Source organism: Pholcus phalangioides, unplaced genomic scaffold (genome assembly GCF_987345545.1).
Source record: "Pholcus phalangioides strain wild (caught in Gottingen) unplaced genomic scaffold, Ppha-v1.0 ptg000015l_1, whole genome shotgun sequence".
NCBI classification, from domain to species: Eukaryota; Metazoa; Arthropoda; class Arachnida; order Araneae; family Pholcidae; genus Pholcus; species Pholcus phalangioides.
This window is the reverse complement of record NW_028301608.1, coordinates 59,361,927-59,381,253: the sequence shown is the minus strand read 5'-3', so window position 1 is coordinate 59,381,253 and position 19,327 is coordinate 59,361,927. Positions and strand designations below refer to the sequence as shown.

At 36.1% G+C, this 19,327-nt stretch overlaps 2 protein-coding genes across 4 annotated transcripts in view; one reads left to right on the top strand and one right to left on the bottom strand.

Annotated features, from left to right (window-relative positions):
* The window catches only part of LOC149076323 (alpha-1B adrenergic receptor-like), a 35,434-nt gene extending 31,600 nt beyond the window's left edge, over positions 1-3,834 (top strand). The window contains exons 4-5 of the mRNA XM_089243890.1: positions 981-1,280; positions 2,204-3,834. Of these exons, the coding sequence (XP_089100016.1) occupies positions 981-1,280; positions 2,204-2,551 (648 nt within the window). The 3' untranslated portion in view covers positions 2,552-3,834. The remainder of the gene's footprint in view (positions 1-980; positions 1,281-2,203) is intronic.
* A 9,200-nt stretch (positions 3,835-13,034) lies between these two features.
* Positions 13,035-19,327, bottom strand: part of LOC149076322 (putative glutamate receptor) — a 34,840-nt gene continuing 28,547 nt past the window's right edge. The window contains exons 6-9 of one of the 3 annotated variants that reach the window (XM_089243887.1): positions 18,417-18,564; positions 17,293-17,540; positions 16,875-17,155; positions 13,035-14,188 (exon numbers count right to left, since the gene is read on the bottom strand). In XM_089243887.1, the coding sequence (XP_089100013.1) occupies positions 13,858-14,188; positions 16,875-17,155; positions 17,293-17,540; positions 18,417-18,564 (1,008 nt within the window). In that variant the 3' untranslated portion in view covers positions 13,035-13,857. The remainder of the gene's footprint in view (positions 14,189-16,874; positions 17,156-17,292; positions 17,541-18,416; positions 18,565-19,327) is intronic. The other 2 variants (XM_089243888.1, XM_089243889.1) reach the window with 2 other exon arrangements.

Sequence of the window (19,327 nt, the reverse complement as noted above, 5' to 3'; positions counted from 1 at the left end):
AAAAGTGCCTTAAAAACTAGAAGAAAAAATTCCCAAAAAAAAGGGAAAAAAACAATTCTCTAGAAACTGAGCCAGTGATTATATTAACTGAAAGTCAAAGAAAAAAATTCCTATAGTACCTATTGAAAATCACATTCTTTCTCAACATTAGATTTCTTCAAATTTCTAAAAAGGAAGGATAAACTTCTCTCAACATCAACAGATGTTATTGGGGGATATTTGGAGGGGGGAAATCTGATCTATTTACACAGTGTTGTAAAATATAACACATTTTTTCATTTCTCTAAAATATAAATTTAGAGAAATGAAAAAAATCTGACATTGGACAGATGAAAAAATCCAAAACTAGAAAAATGAAGAAAATCTAAAATCAAAAAAATGAAAAAAATCTAAAATCAGGAAAAAGAATAAATATCTTAAACTAAGAAAAATAATAAATATCTGAAATTCGAAAAAGAATAAGTATCTGAAATTAGAGAAAAAATATCTAAAATTAGAAAAAATAAAAAAATCAGAAAAAGAAAAAACATAAAAACAATCTGAAACTAGAAAAGAGAGTAAAGAAAATCCGAAATTAGAAAAATGGAAAAAAATCTAAAATTAGAAAAATGGAAAAAAAATCAAAATTAAATTAATGTGGTCTGAGAACTATCTCAGGACTTTGAATATGAAAAAAAAATCATATAAGAGAAAAGATATCGCCAAATTCTGAATAATCAGTTTTTTGCTAGCGCAGCACACTTGAAACGTATTGAATAACATTTCATAGTTTTTAGTGTTGTGAAAATGGGTCAAGGTTGGAGCTATTACTATCTGTTACTTAATAACGCAAAACGTCGAGATTTCTCTTATCTGTTCACACTTCTCATACATTTACATTTCTTAATCATTATCAACTTATTTTTTTACAAATCCAAATGATTTTATTGAGAATTTTGCTAATTAATCTGATGAGTGGCATGACTTCTTTTTTCTGATAGATCATATATCTTTCTTTGGCCGCCTGCCTGTCCGTGGTGTTTCCATTGTCCATCGTCCTCAGCTGTAACGTTCATATTTTCCTCATAGCCAGATATCATCGACATAGAATAGCTTCGGCCTTGTATGAAGTGACTCTGAGGGCACAAGCTACGGTCACACCACATCACCATCAGAGAAGAGCATCGTGTTATTTGGCCAAATACAGGAGCGGTAGAAACGGGCTTGCCGTCATCGCCAGAAATGTCGGAACCTTGTTCATAGTCACTGTGCCATATTTTACTGTCCTGTTTTGGGAAACGGTGAGTATTCCAGTCGCGATTCATATGAACAAGGTCAACTTCCTTTTTTTTTGCCCCCGGTTCGTAGTGACGTAATGGAAATATCGATCATGATACATATTATTTGCCGTAACGGCAATTACCATGAAAATTTTTGTTCGCGAAAAGAATCGAAGAACCGAGAAACATAAACGTAATAGCAAGTACTAGCAAAGAGAGAGAGAGAGCCTCCTAGATATACTATTTCTAGATGGTACTTCTAGGAGGCTTTGGTACTAGTGAAAATGATAGCATATGGATGATCGGAAACTGAAAAATTGTACAAGGTGACCCAAAAGCCCATAATATATTTTTTAAATTTGGTATAAAATCAACCAAATATTGGTGATGAAAATGTGATTCTTGATAAACTGCTCTTCATCAACAAGAATTTTGTTTTTTTATAAATTAAAAAAATAGTCTGAAATTACACGCGAGAATGACATTGTGCCGTTTTCATCTTCCTAAAAATTGCACAACAAAACACTTGATTAACGCTCGTAATCGAGGCTTTTTCAAATGCATCGACTAAAATCAAGTATTGTTTAGTTATGGCTTAAGCTCAAAGAGTGAACAAATAAAAATGTGGTTGGAGCGGAAGAGAGAAAAAACCATTCCCAACTTCAGTACAAACTGTAATTCTTTGAATCAAATTTTTGCTGCTGTTTTTTACGTATTTTATAGCACAGCACCATCTGCGCACGAGATTTTTAAGTATATTATAAATCATCAGAAAAAAAAAAACTTTTGATCACGACAAGCATTATACCGCAAACCCTCTTTCTCACACGCCAAATGGCTTATTTAATTTCGATTTTTGAAGCACGTCATGGATTTTTTATAAACACTGTATATTCAATGGTACGAGAGCTGAAAAATCACAAATCGTTTTTTGTAATTTACAGGTTTTCGGAACACGTCCACACAACGTGCTGATGTCCATCGGCAGCGTCCTTCTCTGCTGGGGTCCTTCAGTCCACGCCTATATCTATGGCATCAGGAGCAGGTACCTCAGGCAGACTCTGAAACGAATACTTCAGAGGCACGTCTTCAAGAAGCAGGCTCACCGAGAGGTCGAAAGAAGACTATCATTGATATCGACCAGAAGCTTCGCGAAATGTTCTCTCATCAGGAAATCGTCGTACTTGTGCAACAACGGCCAACCCGCAAAGCTCGATGAATCTGCTGCTTTGCGAGGCAAAACGATTCGTGAGGGAAATGAAGATCTGAAGGCTAGAGATCCATCTTCCTGAGTCTGTGACTAAATAATATATCTAATAATCTTTCAATTTTTTACCATCGTAGTAAGCAGAGGCGCTGACACTGGGATCAAAAAGTTACTAATTGTCCCGTTTGTACGGGACTCGAGGGTTTTCGCAAGAAAAACGGGTGCGTTGCATTGTATATTGAGGCCCCCAGTTTCTGATGCCTATAGTGGTAATTTATTACAAAGCTGATTGTGATAACTGGATACTTTGGTTTATAAACTGCAACCTGGCTTTGAAAATGAGTCTGCAGAACAAAAGACAGTGACGCTGAAATCGATCATTTCAATGTCAGTTAAATCTAATATGTACGTTCAGGGAGACTTTTGATACAAGGGGTGGCAGGTTAAAAATTGGTATCATACAGCGATTCAGGGACGGGAACGTTACCTGTTTGCGGCAGAAGGTGTCGTCACATTTTTTTAAATGTACGTGTTGCATGCGCCGATGATATCAAGCATGTGTTACAGCCGCAAATGTCACCCAGATCTCATTACCGTGAGGCCCTCAGTGCACTTCAGGCCCCGGGCCGTAGCCGGGTGGGCCCATACGTAAAGACGGCTCATGATTGCAACTTTCAACACATTCTGCATCTTCAATGCATTTCATAAATGAGTAGTAAAAATGTCCTTTTTTTTGTTCCCTTAATATGCTGCTCTTTTATTTCTCGTCCTGTATGCCCATGAAAACGGCATTTCAGATCCTGCATTGCTGTATAGTTCCAATTTGTCTCAGGGCAATCTACCCCTCCCAGAGGTTTCTTCACGCATAGTCAGAAACATCCTGTATAAATTGGTAAGATATCAGCAGTATCGCAGTTAACTCTATTTATTTGTTATTAGACAGTCTATGCGTATAAATGTTCTTAAGAGGATGTTGAAACATTTTCTATGAGTAATTTTCCGTACATTTACCAAAATAGGATCCAAATCATACACAACATTAAGATATAATTTATACTGAACGTAAAGTCGAATAAAATGAACGGCTGTTACATAACATCGATTTTGTCACCATATCAATTGAACGGATGAAAAAAAATTTTCGTTTTATATATATACAATGGAATTCATAAACACTTGTGTTAGAAATGAAAGAATTTATCTCTACCGACAGTACACGAGTTCATGCAAACGAACTATTTCATACATTCTTGTTCTATCTAGTCAAACGGTAACTGCGATACATGTATTATACTGTAGATAGAGAGTTTTGCTTTAGCATAGAGAGAGAGTACTATGTAAAGCAATAAAAATTTGTTTGGTTTTTATAATAACGGTTTTGTTAACTTTTTTCTCGTCTCAATTTATTCCAAAAGTATTGAATAAAAATAAAATCTATTTCTTTCAAAATGAATCTTATTGATGAAATAGATTATTTATCGTTCATGTGAATTATTACTATTGAAATATGTACATAAATGAATGTCTTTTATTTTGCGCCAGTCGTACGGTTTCGATTCGATTATGGTTTATGAAAAAGATTTTGAATGTTTTATTTTCCGTGATTTTTATATCCGAGAAAGGTACTTTTTTTTAATGCGTATAAGTTATAGGGTCAACTTATATACACGGATTTTACATTTTTTGCCGTTATGGTGATCCTCAAGTGGGGAGGGAAGTCAGCTTTTAAACAAGCATATTCAGTATTATTACTGAAGACTTGCACGTAAGGAATAGCCTCAAACTTCAACCCCCCCCCCCCCCGAAGAAAAAATTAATCAAATTATTAAATTGCAGAGTGTATAACATATCATTTAAGACACTTTGAGATCGAGAAGAGATTTCTCGAGATATTCGAAATTCTAATCTGATTCTAAAGCAGCCATGAGCGTAAAATATAAGGCGCAATTTCAATAGTTTATTAGCCTTGATGGTCTTTGAGACTGTTTACCTAAAAAAAACATCAACATTTCTCCAATGATGTATATTATTTTCATTGCAACGTCAATGACAAAAAATTCACAGCTTCTGATACAAAAGAACTCCAAAAAATATCTGACCAGGGGTCTTGAACGCATTGCCCGCGAGCTAGGTGTGGCCCCCGCTCTGAAGCTATTTTGCAACGGTCCAACGAGACGAAAATACTTAAAAAAGTTACAGAATTCATAAAATTCTGAAGGGGAAAAAAACCTCCATGAAGAAATGTATTCCTCCAATTGATGAATGAAGTAATTTGGAAATTAGTTTTAAAAGAAAATTTCAGAACTGATGAGAGAAATAATTCCATTATTATTGGAAGGAATTATTTTGAAATTAATTAGAAAATTTACCAGAATTCAATATTAGAAGAAATATTTTCAGAATTAATGAAGATTCGTATTAGGTGAAATAATAATTTCAGAACTATTAAAAATTCATACTTAATGAAAAAACAATCTCATAATAAATAAAGTTCTATAATATAGGGTTCCCGTTTGATTCGTAGCCGTGGGCCCCGTTAGGATCATACGTTACGACACCCCCGTGTGAATTTAGATACAACAGTATGACATTTTGACCCTCGGGCTTCATTGAATTCTTTTTTTTTTTTGGCCCGCAAACTAAAAAATCTAATATTTCAAGTACTGTACTAGATAGCAGCACACACTGATCAAAATAATTCTTCTTGTGTAAAAATGAGAGAGCGGATTTGACTTTTTGTTATGCCAAATTTTTCCCACTCTTCTACGAGTAAATAGAAGAAAAGCCAAGAATTCTCGTAAACGGCCGTATGAGCCGAATCAATGATGTAAATTCTTGATTACATTGCTATTGGTTTTGATTACACTGCTTTTGATTACACTGCTTACCACTGATTTTGTTCTCAAAGATACTTCAGTGATTTCGGGGGTATATTGGAGCTGCTGATTCTGAATCTGGCATTGGTTTTGTGAGATTGGCTCTAGTTCTTGAGATAACGTGAAATTAAATTTCACTGTAATGCCATAAGCGCACAAAAATCACATTGAAACTATGCGTTAGAAAAAAAAATCGTTGCCAAAGATATTTCAGTGATTTTGGGGCGCTGATTCCGAATCTGCATTGGTTTTGTCAGTTTTTGAGATGAACCTCTTACTCTAGTTTTTGAGATGAAATGGACATCAAATTACACACACAATGGCAATACATCAGCAGCATACAAATCACATTGTTGAGAGTATGCGTTATCCCAAAAACTAGAGCTAAGGCGACAAAACCAATGTTAGATTCGGATCAGCGCCGCAAAATGACTCAAAAATCACTGAAATAGATTTACCAATTATTTACTGTATTTATTATGCACAGTTTCAACGTGGTTTGTACGCTACTTATGGTATTACCATTGGAATTTAATTTTCATTTTATCGCAAAAATTAGAAACAATCTGACAAAAAAATCCCAGATTTTGGAATCAGCAGCCCCAGTATGCCCTAAAATCATTAAAATTTCCTGAAGGAACGTGAAATTTTTTTTTTTTTGTTGAGCAGTGCTATCGATTGAGTCGATCTGGCGATAGTATAGGAAAACATAATTTCTTCTTTTTATCAGAATAAAAAGCGCTGATACATTTCCTTTTTGTGATCTTTCGAAACGACGTAAAATCTAATGAATAATAATGATAACAATATTTGAAAACAATAATTTCAAGGTCATTTTCCTTATAATTTTAGTCCTGTGAAGGTCCTGAAATTCGCCGTTAACCGACAGTTTCAATTTCTCCCCTCCAATCACACCAAGAGCCCTATAAATAGGGTATAAATTATAAAGAACCAAAATCTTCAATTGAAACTACACTTTCTTTATTTCCTTTTGAAACTTCTCACATCGAAATCTAATTAAAACATGTCATGACATATCTCTACCATGTTTACTCTTCGAATTCTTTGCATGTTTGAGATTGAATGTTCTGGTCGATGACATGTCATTGTGACGATAAATACCGGAGGAAAATCTGAAATGTTGAAATTATCAAACCGGCTACCAGAGAACCGAAACTCCATAAATATTCTTCAAGCTGAGAGCTTTGAGATGTTGTTCTGAGGAAGTCTGACATCGATGCGACAGGCGTACAGTGGTTTGAAAACACTTCCCTGGAATGTCATTATCAACTAGCCTGGTTAGCCTATGGAGAAAATCAATAATTTCAAATATTTATACAGTCCGTCTCACAAAGGTTTATACACTATAGATTTTTAACTGCGCCGTGGATACGATTTCAAATTTTGATTTCATTTTTTTTTCTTTTTGGCTTAAGATTAGAATACTGAAATTTACTTTAAACTTTGATCATTGTGGGGGAAAACAAGTTTTGGATTTTTTAAACTCAAAATTTTGAAAAATATCTGTCTCTAAGTTTAGAAAAACTTCTGATTATATGCAAATTTCGAAGATTGCGTCTATATGGCGTATCAAAGACGTGATAGTATAAAAGTGAAAAACTATCGGATTGGTTTTCATCAAAAAAAAAACTGCCGAAGTCGTCGCATATTTTGTGCGATGAAATCGTTCGAGTACCTCATTTGAAAGCAAAAAGAAAGACTGTAAAAGGCATTGCTATTGCCTTCGAGAAGGTAGAAATGAAGTGTCTGATGTCTATTTACCCAACGTGTGTCCCAAAACCCAAAACCTGGTTTTGGTAGGCATTTTGAGTACAAGTTTACGCGAAAACGAAATTGTTGAAAGATGGGCTTCAACATAAAAAAAAAGTTAGCACAAAATTGTGAAAGATCCTGGAATGTAAATGACAGAAATGTAAATGCACCTATGGTAACAGGGTTCGTGAGCTCGACGTACTGAAGAAAGTGATGCATCGGTATCAGAGGATTCAGAACCATCTCCACTTCCTGTCAGAATTCAAGTTTTTAAATTTTAAAAAACAACCGAAGACTATAAATGTGCATGAAAATATTATTTTGCTACTTACACCTATGGATAACATTCCTTTCATTCCGGTGTAAGTACCATTAGTGAGCACACCATATTATTCGTTTGGTTCGTGAATAAAAACAGGCCTATAAATGAGGAAAAAATTGTGCAGAACATTCATACTAAATGAGTATGAATCTTGTTTTGAGAGAATAAAATATGAACAGAAAATGATTGTATATAAGTGATCCACAATATTTTTATCAATTGCGTTTCTTAGGTTGTGTTTTCGGTGACATATTTTCTATTTTTAGTCCATACAAAAAATAAATAAAAAATAATAATAATAGTATTATAATCGATGATAGGAATATGCTGTAATATTATTAAACATACGGAGTGGGCAAAAAGTCCGTAGAAACTTTAAAAATTCATAAAAAGCGGAAAAAATAACTGAAATAAAAAATGGTTTGCAGGGTTAGCATCGCTAGGTCACGGGAATTTTTTGACAGGAAAAAATAACTAAAAAAACAGCCGATAGATGGCACTGACAAGTCATGGCGGCACAAGTCAAAGAAAAGATACTCAAATAACGAACAGACTTCCTCCAAATCGTTTATTACAGCAGTATGTGTTTCACATGACCACCACGACAGGGAATAACACATGGCAGTCGAGTCGAAAATCTACTCGCAGCAACGGCAGAGTGCAGCAGGCCCACATAGACGGTTTAAAACGGTAAACTGATTGTGGATTAGGAGCTCAAGTTCTTATAACAGTCTCATTTGCATATTTCCACCCGCAGTCACTCATACCAGCGCTACCTATCGGCTGTTTTGAGGTGGTTTTTTGTCCCCCCCCCCCCCGTCTTAAAAAAATTACCGTGACCTTTCCTTATGAAATGAAAATTTGTTCAGACAAATTTTAAAAATCTATTAATATGAAGTGGCGATGAAACATGAATATAAAGTGACGAAAAAAAAAATGTCTGTGCCAAGTAATACATTTAATGTAAACTGCTGGGGACACAATTTAAGCTAATTTCGTGAGAATTGCCCATATGCATCACTTTGAGTTTTTGAAATGTAACATGAAACACCAGCCCATAATTATAAAATAAAATTTTGAAAAAAATTTATGATATTTTAATTGTAGTAGTTGCGACGTTTTCTCTTTCTCGGAATGAAATTTTCACTACTTACAACTGAAAATGCAGTGATTTTTGAAATTAGGTGTCAACTTTACTCTATTTATTATTTTATTGATGTTTTGAAATTTTATAGTCCTTAAAGTAAAATGTGAACATATACGTTTGACACGTTTTCATACGAAAAGCGTATTGTATTTTCTTGGTGTAAAGTACGATATTCCATGGTACTGATAAGAGCATTATAATCGACATTTCACTAGGTTCGAAAATGAAGGCGGACAAATCTGCATGAAACGGTATCATCATGCAACCAGAGTGAAATTAATAACGACGCTTGGATATGGAGTAAAACGCGATCAAATCGTCACAAAACTGGTAATTAAAATTGATTGCTTGCATGCAAAAAATTTGAAAAAGTTAGCTGAAACCAATAACTTTCAACACGCAAATAATTATTAATTTCATCGATTTACACCTCATAGAGCAGCATTTATTATGTATTCGTATTAGTTATTTTGTCTCTTGAGTTCGAGAGAAAAAAAAAAGAAAACCCGTGAATAAAGAATGATGCTGTTCATTCTACGAACTTTACAGAATTGATTAATTTTATCTTTAGAGCAGATTATCTCGTGTCCGAAAAAAATTCATTTGCTTTATTCATTCTTGTTTTTCATCTTCTTTCTTCAGATAATATATTTCAGATCCAAATTATTCATTGGAATTTTTCTTAGTTTATCCATGCCTGGAATTGGTTTCTTAATACAGTAAAATCTCGTTTGGCGCCATCCTAATAAGTCGTTACTCTGGTTAAGTCGTCATTTTTCTTCAGGATCACCAGCTCTCCTAGACAGCAATATTATTAAACCCTCGTTTACTCGTGGGTAATTTCGGTTAACTCGTCACCATGAAAAAGTTTGAAAGAAAGAAACAGATAATTTCTATGACTTCTCCTTAAAAAAAATAGCTTGTTTACAGCCCATATGCTTAAAAGTCACCATAAAAAGCCTTATGTACCAAAACAGAACAGTTCGAGTAACGAAAGTTACGCTGGGGAAGTTCATTCGACTTAAGTTTTTGAAACAATAGGGACTGTTCGAGCTAGACCTGATTTCTGCATAGGCACCCCCACTAATTTATGGCTTAAAATTTAAACAAATTATCTTTGATGAAAAACCAGACAGTTTTTCCAAAGTTGAGGTCTTATGTGTGCTTTTCCCCACCCCGGGTCCTCCGTAAATCCCTCAAAGTAGACCCTGTGTTCGAGATTGCCTTGTAGTTAGTAAGTGAAAGATTACCTTAATAAATTTTACCAAGATTACTTTGTAGTTGTTTCATAAACTACTGATAAAGAATAAAAACACTAAAATTAAATTTTATGTGTATGTAAAATTGATGTGCAGTAGTAGTTCTAACAGTTGCTCTGATTAGTTTAAATTAAAAATTACTTGCATAAATCAAAGTGTACCAGTATATTTTAACACAATAAGTTAAGTAATAAGAGCTCTAAAAAGGTAAAAATTTCTTTTTCTTCTTTTGCGTTTCATTTATTCACATTTTAATAAATGTTATATTGCTTTAAATTTAAACGTTTTTCACAATATTACACATTGAAACTGACGGCACTTCGCTTAAGCCGTCATAATTTTTTGAACACAAGGTGACGACTTATCGAGGTTTAACTCTGTATCTTGATAAATAATACCGTATATCTGGCCTTGCCTATACATAGAATTTTCTTAGCAACATTTACATATTCCTCGTAGAGAGGGATTCAGCATTTCATTTTTCACAGATTCCCAGGTAACCTTATGACTTCCCTTGTATCAATAAAATGAAGACTACTGACCCCTTATATTCATAAAATGAACGCCATGGACTCGTTGCACTAGGGTGTGTATCCAGAGGGATGCGATGGGGGCCAATTATCCCTCCCAAGAGCAAAATAATATGGGACAAATTTATCTCTGTCATAAAACACGGGACGATCGAACGAACCTACGCAATGAGTCGCCCCTCTTTACTTTCAGTCCTGGAACTGTGCCTGCCTCGTTTCAATAAAATGAGGCCGCAGATCCGTTTTACCAATTAAATGAAGGTCATGGACCCCTTCTGCCGATAAAATTAAGGCCATGGGCCCTTTTTACAATAACATTCAGCATATACCAAAAAAATGAGGCAATAATGTTTTCATCCAATCTCACAGACCCCTTGGAGGCTTCTCAAGAACAACAAGTGTCCCTGGACGGCTGGTTAAGAACTCTTTGTCTTAGTGGGATATCGTCGGCAAGGACTAGCTTCTGCCTTCAGGTAGGCATTTTATGCCTCCTCGGTGCGAAAATAATTATGCGCTTCCCCTAGCAGGGCCGTGAGACCTGCGTGACAGCACACGAGGCGCCGCTATCAGACAGACGCGTATGGAAAAAAATGTATGGGCTCGTTAAAAAAAAACCTCAAAGAAATATTAGACTGATTAGAAAGTGCTAGATCATTTTTAAAACAGCCGGGAACATTGCAAAATAACCAGACGTTTTTGCAATAAGCCTGATTTTTTTCAATGCGCCTATGACATATGAAATTTTTTTGGAATTACGTGGTATATATTTTAGAAAAATACATATCACGGAATAATGAACTCACGACAACGAAATAATCACAAATACGCATGAAATGGCATTAGGCTTTATTAAAAAAAAAGTAAATAAATTATATGACGGGTCCCAAAAATTCCAAACAAGTAGTACTTGAATGAATGAACGCCAGAACTTTGACACTGGACTTATCCCGTTGCCGAGATCTCTTCCAGCCTAGCATCGTGGCACAGTCCAGAACACTTTATTTTGTGTCAAAAAAAAATTTTACAACATAACTGGACTCGCTCCGGTGAATTTGATGAATGTATACAAAATATAAATATATATATTGTGTGGGGAATATATATATAATTAGGGATACCCGTGCCATCTCGCTCACGCCTTATTCGATGAATGAGACATGAATGCGACAATGTGAGTACGCACGTGCGCTGTGGACATGAAATGCATGCAGAACTTGAATAAAGGAAAGAGAAATACACATACATTCATATGCATATATATAATGCCAGACCGAGTCGTCTAGCTCTAAACCTATTTTGGTGAGCAATGTGGGATCAATTTATACAACACACTCCCACGACGAACAAAACTCCAACTGGTCGACGCACCTCGGCTCCACAATGGAGCTCCACATGTCCCACACATTCAAGTCAGGCGAGAATGCTGGCCATTCCATACGGGTTATATCCTCAGATTCAAGGCATTCGTTTACGATGTTTGCTCGGTGAGGACGGGCGTTGTCATCCATAAACCCAAATTCTGCGCCCATGGCACCCCTAAACAAACGTACATGATGTTCCAGAATGATGTCCCAATAAATTTGGGCTTTCATGGTTCCGGTTTGAACATGCAGATCTGTTCTGGAACCCAGTATAATTCCACCCCAAACGAGCAATGCTGCACCACCGTAACGGTGTCATTCAATGATGTTGTCTTGGTGGTAACGGGTATCTGGCGTTCTCCATATGAAAGTCCGACGTGAATCAGACTGCAAGCTAAACCTGGACTCGTCGGAAAACATCACACAAGCCCACTGTGACGATGTCCACATTGCATGTTCTCTACTCCAGGCTAATCGCTGCCGACAGTAAGTTGCCGTGAGCGGAACACATCTGACAGGCCTGCGAGCATATAGACCAATATGGGCGACCTGTACTGTAACGTCTACTGACATTTCCGCTACCTTGGAATCGTTGCCAAAGCCTAGAGATGACACTTTGGGCAATTCCAAGTTCCTCGGATACTTCCATCTGAGTACGCCCACATTCCTGGCGGCCGATAATTCTACCACGTAAAAAATCATCCACATGCGTCCTCTGTGTCATAACTATTCGCTTATGGCACTGAGCGCCTTACAGAACTCTTGTGACCAATTTTACTTCTTTGCCACCATTCCTTATATACCCCCCCCCCCTCTTACACTCTCGCCATTGTGACGTACTATCGGCATCATCTGGTGGCTTCCTGAAATTTGCATATCATTCTTGCAAATGTGTGTGATAATTCTACAGGTGAAATTTTTACTTTAGATTTCGATTTCCGTGTGATTCTGAATTATTCTTAATTTATGGATATGAGTGTAGATAAGATAGTTTTAAGCCCTTCAAGTGACATTGACAAGATATCCCTTGAAATCCTCTTATTTCAGCGTTGAAAAGCACAGATATTTTGCAAAGTTAATTTTTCAATAGAAAACTTTTCCTTACACCCCTAAGTTTGCACCTGCTGAAAATCAAAAGAAAGCCTAATCCAATAAAAAATATGGCATTTTGAAGGGAATTTAGTGATATCTACTGCGCCGCTTCAAGGATTAAAAAGTGAAGATTAATTTCTCGATAAATTAAATAGAATAGAAATTAGATACAATAAGTAAGTTCTAAGACACTGCTCAACAATTTCCTGAAGAACACCGAACTTTATTCTAGGAATAAAAGTGTACAGTTTCTTTTATAATTGCCATTTTGACCGAATAATTTCTTCCACCATTGTATCAAAAAAGACACTAAATAGCGAATGTTATGCTATCCGCAGCATTGCATACGTAGGGAAAATAATAAAATTACTCGGCAAAATTTTTATTTAAATGTCACGGGATGAATTTTTTTTTTTTTTTTTTTTTGAGTACAATTAAAGCGAAAATCTGACTAATTGGCAATTTTTTGACTAGATGCCGGGGCGGGGTAGCCCAGGTCGATAAGATACTCGCCTAAAGTACCAAAGGATGTTTAGAGGTGTCGCGAGTTCGATACCCGGTTCGTCCTTGTCAGGAAACTTCCCTGACACAAGGGTACAACAGAAACGGCGACATGACCGCAGAAAAAATTGCTACCGCAGGGAGTCCCCATCGAGGGGTTAGCGCACCAAATTCTCGATGATTATAAAAAAAATAAGCCTGCCGTTCGAAATCGGCAATAAACTGTAGGTCCCGGTTTATATTTAGCCCTCGTGTGCAGAAAATGACCGTGGTGCGACAAAAATGATCAAATGATTGACTAGATGCCTCATAAAAATTCAAATTTTCAGCTTTCCTCCCTGTAAAATAATCATTCATATTGTTTTTGCATTTGCTGCCATTTTTAGGCTGAACACCATAAACCCTTTTCAAATCCACGAGAGATCGCACTGATGGTCTCGGAATAATAAGCAAAGTGCCATAATCATATCTATCTATAATATAAAAATGAAATCAAATGAGTCTATACATTTTCGATCAGAAACTGATAATTAATCGGAAAAACTTTTCTCAATCGATTCAATGTGAATCTTTGCGGCGTTCATTTCTCGGGAACGTTGAATCTCTTCGATTGGATGTGCTGGTGCTGATCGACGATGTGTTTTCCGTACCTTGAGCAAAGGTCTGGACATCCTGATTTCAATAACTAAGGCAAATGTCGATATCAATAAACCTGCTCCCCAAAGCACCAACACTCCGTAAATATTCTTCAGGTTCAGAGGTTTCAGATGATGTTCAGTGTAATGCTGACATTGATACGATAAGCGCGCCGTTGGCTTTAAAACTCTTCCTGGAATATCCATATCAACCAGCCTGGTGAACCTATAAGAAATCAATAAATGTTTACTCATGTACAGAGGATGTAAAGTCCTGTCCAATTTTATTCAAGGATGATGTCACTCTCCTCTATCCATACGAAGGTCTCAACAGCTGGCTGACGTGAAGATGAGTTCAGGAAAGAAGGAAAATTCAACCGTCCTCGCAGGGAATCGAACCCACGTCCTCTCACTTACCGGGTTAGCACCCTAGACCACTACTGCAAGGACAACGAACCTCGCTCTTTCCTTAGAGCTCGTATGCGCTGAACGGGACCGTACATGGAACAATCAGACTTTACTCAGGCCAAAACTCACAATTGTGGACATTTCCAAAGATGGCGACAAAGGATGATATCACTCTTCACTATCCATATGAATTGAGGCCAGGAAGTGACATTATCCTTGGATAAGTCGCTATCTTGTGGCAGTGTTAGAAATTGCGAGCTTTGGCCCGAGTTAAGTCTGACCGTGTCCATGTAAAGTCCCGGTGAGCTCACACGAGCTCTAAGGAAAGATTGATGTCCGTTGCCTTTGTAGTCTAGTGCGCTCATCCGGTAAGTGAGAGTACGTGGTCCGATTCCCCGTAAGGGCAATTTAATTTTCTTTCTTTCCTGAATTCATATTTTCGTCAGCCAGCTATTGTGAAACCTTCATATCCAATAATTTTATGTGTTTTTTTTTCTAACACTTAAAAAGTGACAAAAATCACCAATTTTAATTATCATTATCTCCACAAATTTTCATCCAAGCGTTACGAGATGAAGTTTTTACAATAAAGTAAAGATAGACACAAATTTGATTAATTAATAATTTTTCGATTGGGTGAATTTCATAAAGTTTCTTCAACATTAGTCATAATCAATTTTTTTTTGGCTGATTATTATTTTCCATATTTTATTATAATTTCAGAATAAAACGTAGAATTTTTATTTCTTTCTGACAATCTTCGTGAATCTTCTCCCGTACACGTTTATTATTTTTGTGTTATTTATTCATTAGACAACACAAAACCAAACAAGACAATTACAAAAACAAACACTATTTAGCCCAAAGGTCATGATCCTTCCGTGGACCATGAAGAGTAACTCACAAGACAAGTTTACTGAGCTCGATTATTAACGTTAAAATGAGAAAATTGTATATCATGAAGAGTGATTGTGTATTGGATTTTAAAAACAATCGAAAATCATATACACTTGAATTTCAAATATCACATTTTAAATTATAAAGTGCATGCCACTTAGGCGCGGATCCAGGACGATGTGACCGGAGAGGAGAATTGTGTAAATTCGTTTGATCGTCTCGTATTTCACGGGGAGAGACAAATTTTTCCATATTATTTGTCTCTTGTCGCCACTTCTGGATCCGTGTCTAGGCAAAGGCAAACATCTTCAGCAACGAATGGAGCGGGGGCAGGCATCTTCAGCTGCGAGAAAGGAGTGGACTCATGTGGATCCAAGGCGATGTGTCCGAGAAGCGACTTAAGGTGGATTCACATCTGCAGACACTCAACGCGCCGTGTCAGACGCACAACACCATTCTTTAGCATAAAACGTCTATCTGCACCTGCGCAACCACGATATGATAGATATGAATACGTTCATTGGTTTCATGATAAAAAATGTTTGCCGTGTCTGTAAATGTGAATCCAAAATTATTTTGCAAGTGCATCATTCCATATTTTACAGGACAGACAAATTTTCTCATTATTCAACTCTGGGAGAGGCTATCAACTTCATATCCACGATTGATGCCGCTTAATGTGATCACATCGAGACTCGGGGTTTCTTAATAACAACAAACGATTGATAACTATATCATAAAAATCTCGGTTGTAAGTATGATGACCATACATCCCGTTTGGTCGAATAGGATGTATGGAAAAGGGACAGCTCCATTTTTGTTCCCCACATAACAGGTTTGAAACTTTTAAAAATCATGCATTTTTTTCAATTATTCTAAAACTGGATTCTTTTTTCCTTTTTAAACTAAAATCCTTTTTATATTCAGAAATTGTGAGGAGTGTTAGAATGAAACTGTCTAATGCGTATCACGAATTATGATACTTTTTACAATGTACGCGGTACATTCTATAGATTCCCTTGTGAAAGTCTTCTGGACGAAGAACTATGAATGTGGTCAGTTGAAGGAAACTGACCGTGAACTGATGAAAGAATTATTTTTAAAATCTTACACGTGCCTTCTTTAAAGGAAATAAATTGCAAAAGTAGCGTAGTACTAGTCCTACATGTAATCCTACATGGATCATAGCGGCTATTATCTCCCGATTAGGACATTGTTAACTGAAAAATTAAATTTTTGTCAATATTGGAGCCGTTTGACATCCTAAATATTCTTGCAGACTGATAACGATTAATTTATGAGGGAAAATGAGTTTGGGTCAACATTAACTTTAAAATATTCAGAAAGAGAAACCTTCCGACGGAAAAAAAAAAAGTTGATAACATTAACTGAAGTCCTGATGACTAGAAACGAATTTTTCCATGTTATGATATTGGTCCATTCCTTTCTTCGTGAAAGTGATAACAATAACCGAATAAAAACATTATCAGTTATTCCAATAAGCAACGTCTGCTGTAGTTAATTGATGTTACTTTTTAATTAAATGTGTGTTACGTGCATAAAGTATCACGTAAGTATTTCAAATTAAGTAAGTAATGAATCATTACCCTAGATTGAATTTTTCGTTGAATGCTTTCGGTAACTTTCTGCTCATGGGCACAAGCAAAGGTATCGGGTAAAAATGTTCTTTAGCCATGTGCAAATTACAGCTAGTCTTCTCCTGGAAATACTGACTGATTGCATTATCAATCACTATATATCCGTGCATCAGAACCATCCTACCTTTTTCAATATTATTCAGTACAGGATCCGAGAGGATTTCTTGTGGTGGTAACAAATTAGGCAGCACCCGTTCGAGCATTTCGTCGTGATAAGGGATACCTGAGTTCTTAACGAGAAAAACAAAAATTGGTATTTATTGGAATCACATACTGACCATGTCTTTCTGTAATATATTTTTCCCCCTTCATTTATAGAATTCAAGCCAAAATTTTAAGAATTTATAATACTGTACATAAATCTTACTCTTCCTATGATCACTGAGATTTCGATTCCTTCAGCTGAAATAGCTTGTATGTGAGTTTTAGTGGCGAAATCTTTTTTTGTATCAACGAGAGGTTGAGGCTTGACGATGGTCAATTTTGAAAAGAGTTGGCTTTTAAATGCAGTCATGATAATGAGGGCAACTCCTATCGTCCAGCATAGGTTGATCATTGAGGTCAGGAGCGATATCTTGGAGCGGGACCATCTGAGCGACCATTTTCTATTGGCATCTGAGAAAAAAATAAATAATTCCACTTTATTATGCTTGTCACCATTTTCATTACAGTCTTTATTACGTTAAAATTATTCTAGACATGGGGTTGCCAACGTATCGTGCTTCACGTGCCGCTTACAAGGAAAGGGTCCGAAGGTAACGCCTTCGAAAAGTTTTGAAAAAATTACCACCGATACTATTCACATTTAAAATATGCACAAAAATATAAAAAATATCCGGTTGAATTAATATGGGTCACTCAAAAAAAATCGTAAATATTAATACTTTGAACGCCAATAGAGGCCATAAATGAATTTGAAAATCCCGCAACCCTCGAGTATTAGTGTGATGTCATTCAAGCAACACTTGATCTAGATAAGACTATTTCTAGAAGCTATAGATCTAGAGCAGTGTTCCCAAACTTTTCTTCGCCATGCCCGACCTAAGCATCTTGTAAAATATTGATGCCGCCCCCCCCCCATAAGAGACATGGGAGGGGGTGAGGAAATAGGGAGCCCTACATTATTGAAGAATTTCATTTATTCCGAAATCACTTTTTCATGAATTCAAGTATTCATTAATTCTTGAATAACTTCCTTATCAAATATGAGTCGTTTAGGGGAAGGATAGAAGCTACGTATTTAACATAGGATCCTATGGATTCACTCGAGTTAGGGGGCGATGAGAGAAAAAAATTTCTGAAGAAGGGGGCGATGGAATAAAAAGTTTGGGAGACTGTGTGGTCTAGGAGAAGAAATTTTTAAGTCAGTTCTACCCATCAATCATCGTTTTGAATTAAGCCACAAACAACTCTCTAAACTTGAACAAATTAACGTAAAGGCTATAATGAAGACACATTTCTCTGAAATGATCGAAATAACATAAATCTTACCCTGATCCATCATAATTGAAAAGTTGGCCCACACGTATTCGAGCGAAACATATAAGAAATGGTGTTTACAATCCAGTCGTATTCTTTTATACAGCAATGCAAGAACCATGCCTGTCAGTAAGAGCGTCACGAGCGTAGCGCACCAAACCTGAAATGGAATTATTACCCGTGTTTTCGAAATTTTCATTATCTTGAATGCTGTTGTCATTATGACTAGGGTTGGCAGACGTATCGTACATACGAGATTGTCCCGTTTTTCAAAGAAATACCCCTAGGTCCCAAAAAACATTGCTTAATAATTTCACTTTAGAGAAAGATAAAATTTCGAATCATTAATAAAAACTTAAAAGAGTAAAAAAAAATGTGAAATGAAAAACACACAAAAATGTAAATTTTAGTAGCCTTATTGGAAGAGTGGTGAAACTCTGGGTATTGTAGTGGTGACTTCCGGCGGAAAAAAACATTTAGAGGGGAATCTCGTTTATACGACGTTCAAGAGGCAGAGTTAAACCGTCGTGTATACATGTGTTGACTATAAGGTTGAAATAACTGAGATTTTTTTTTTTAATGACTCCCCCCTTCCCCTTCCCCCAACTGACTTACAAAATATTATAAAATTCAATCTGTTTAGTTGCATCTGAAAAAAAAAGAAAATTCCCCCTGTTATTAAAAAATATATTACTTCTCTCACCTACTTGAGGGATAAAAAATTAAATCGCATTTAAAATCACTTAAAGAAATAAAATTTAGCAGAACATTACCTTTAGGACACGAAACCCAATACCAATAACAGTATCGGGTAAAAAAGTATCCCAACAAAATTTTCTCGACGTGTTAAAATTTCCCATCTTGGATTCTCATTTTTTTGGCAGTAGATGATTTGCAACCAGCAACTTGGTCTTTTGATTTCG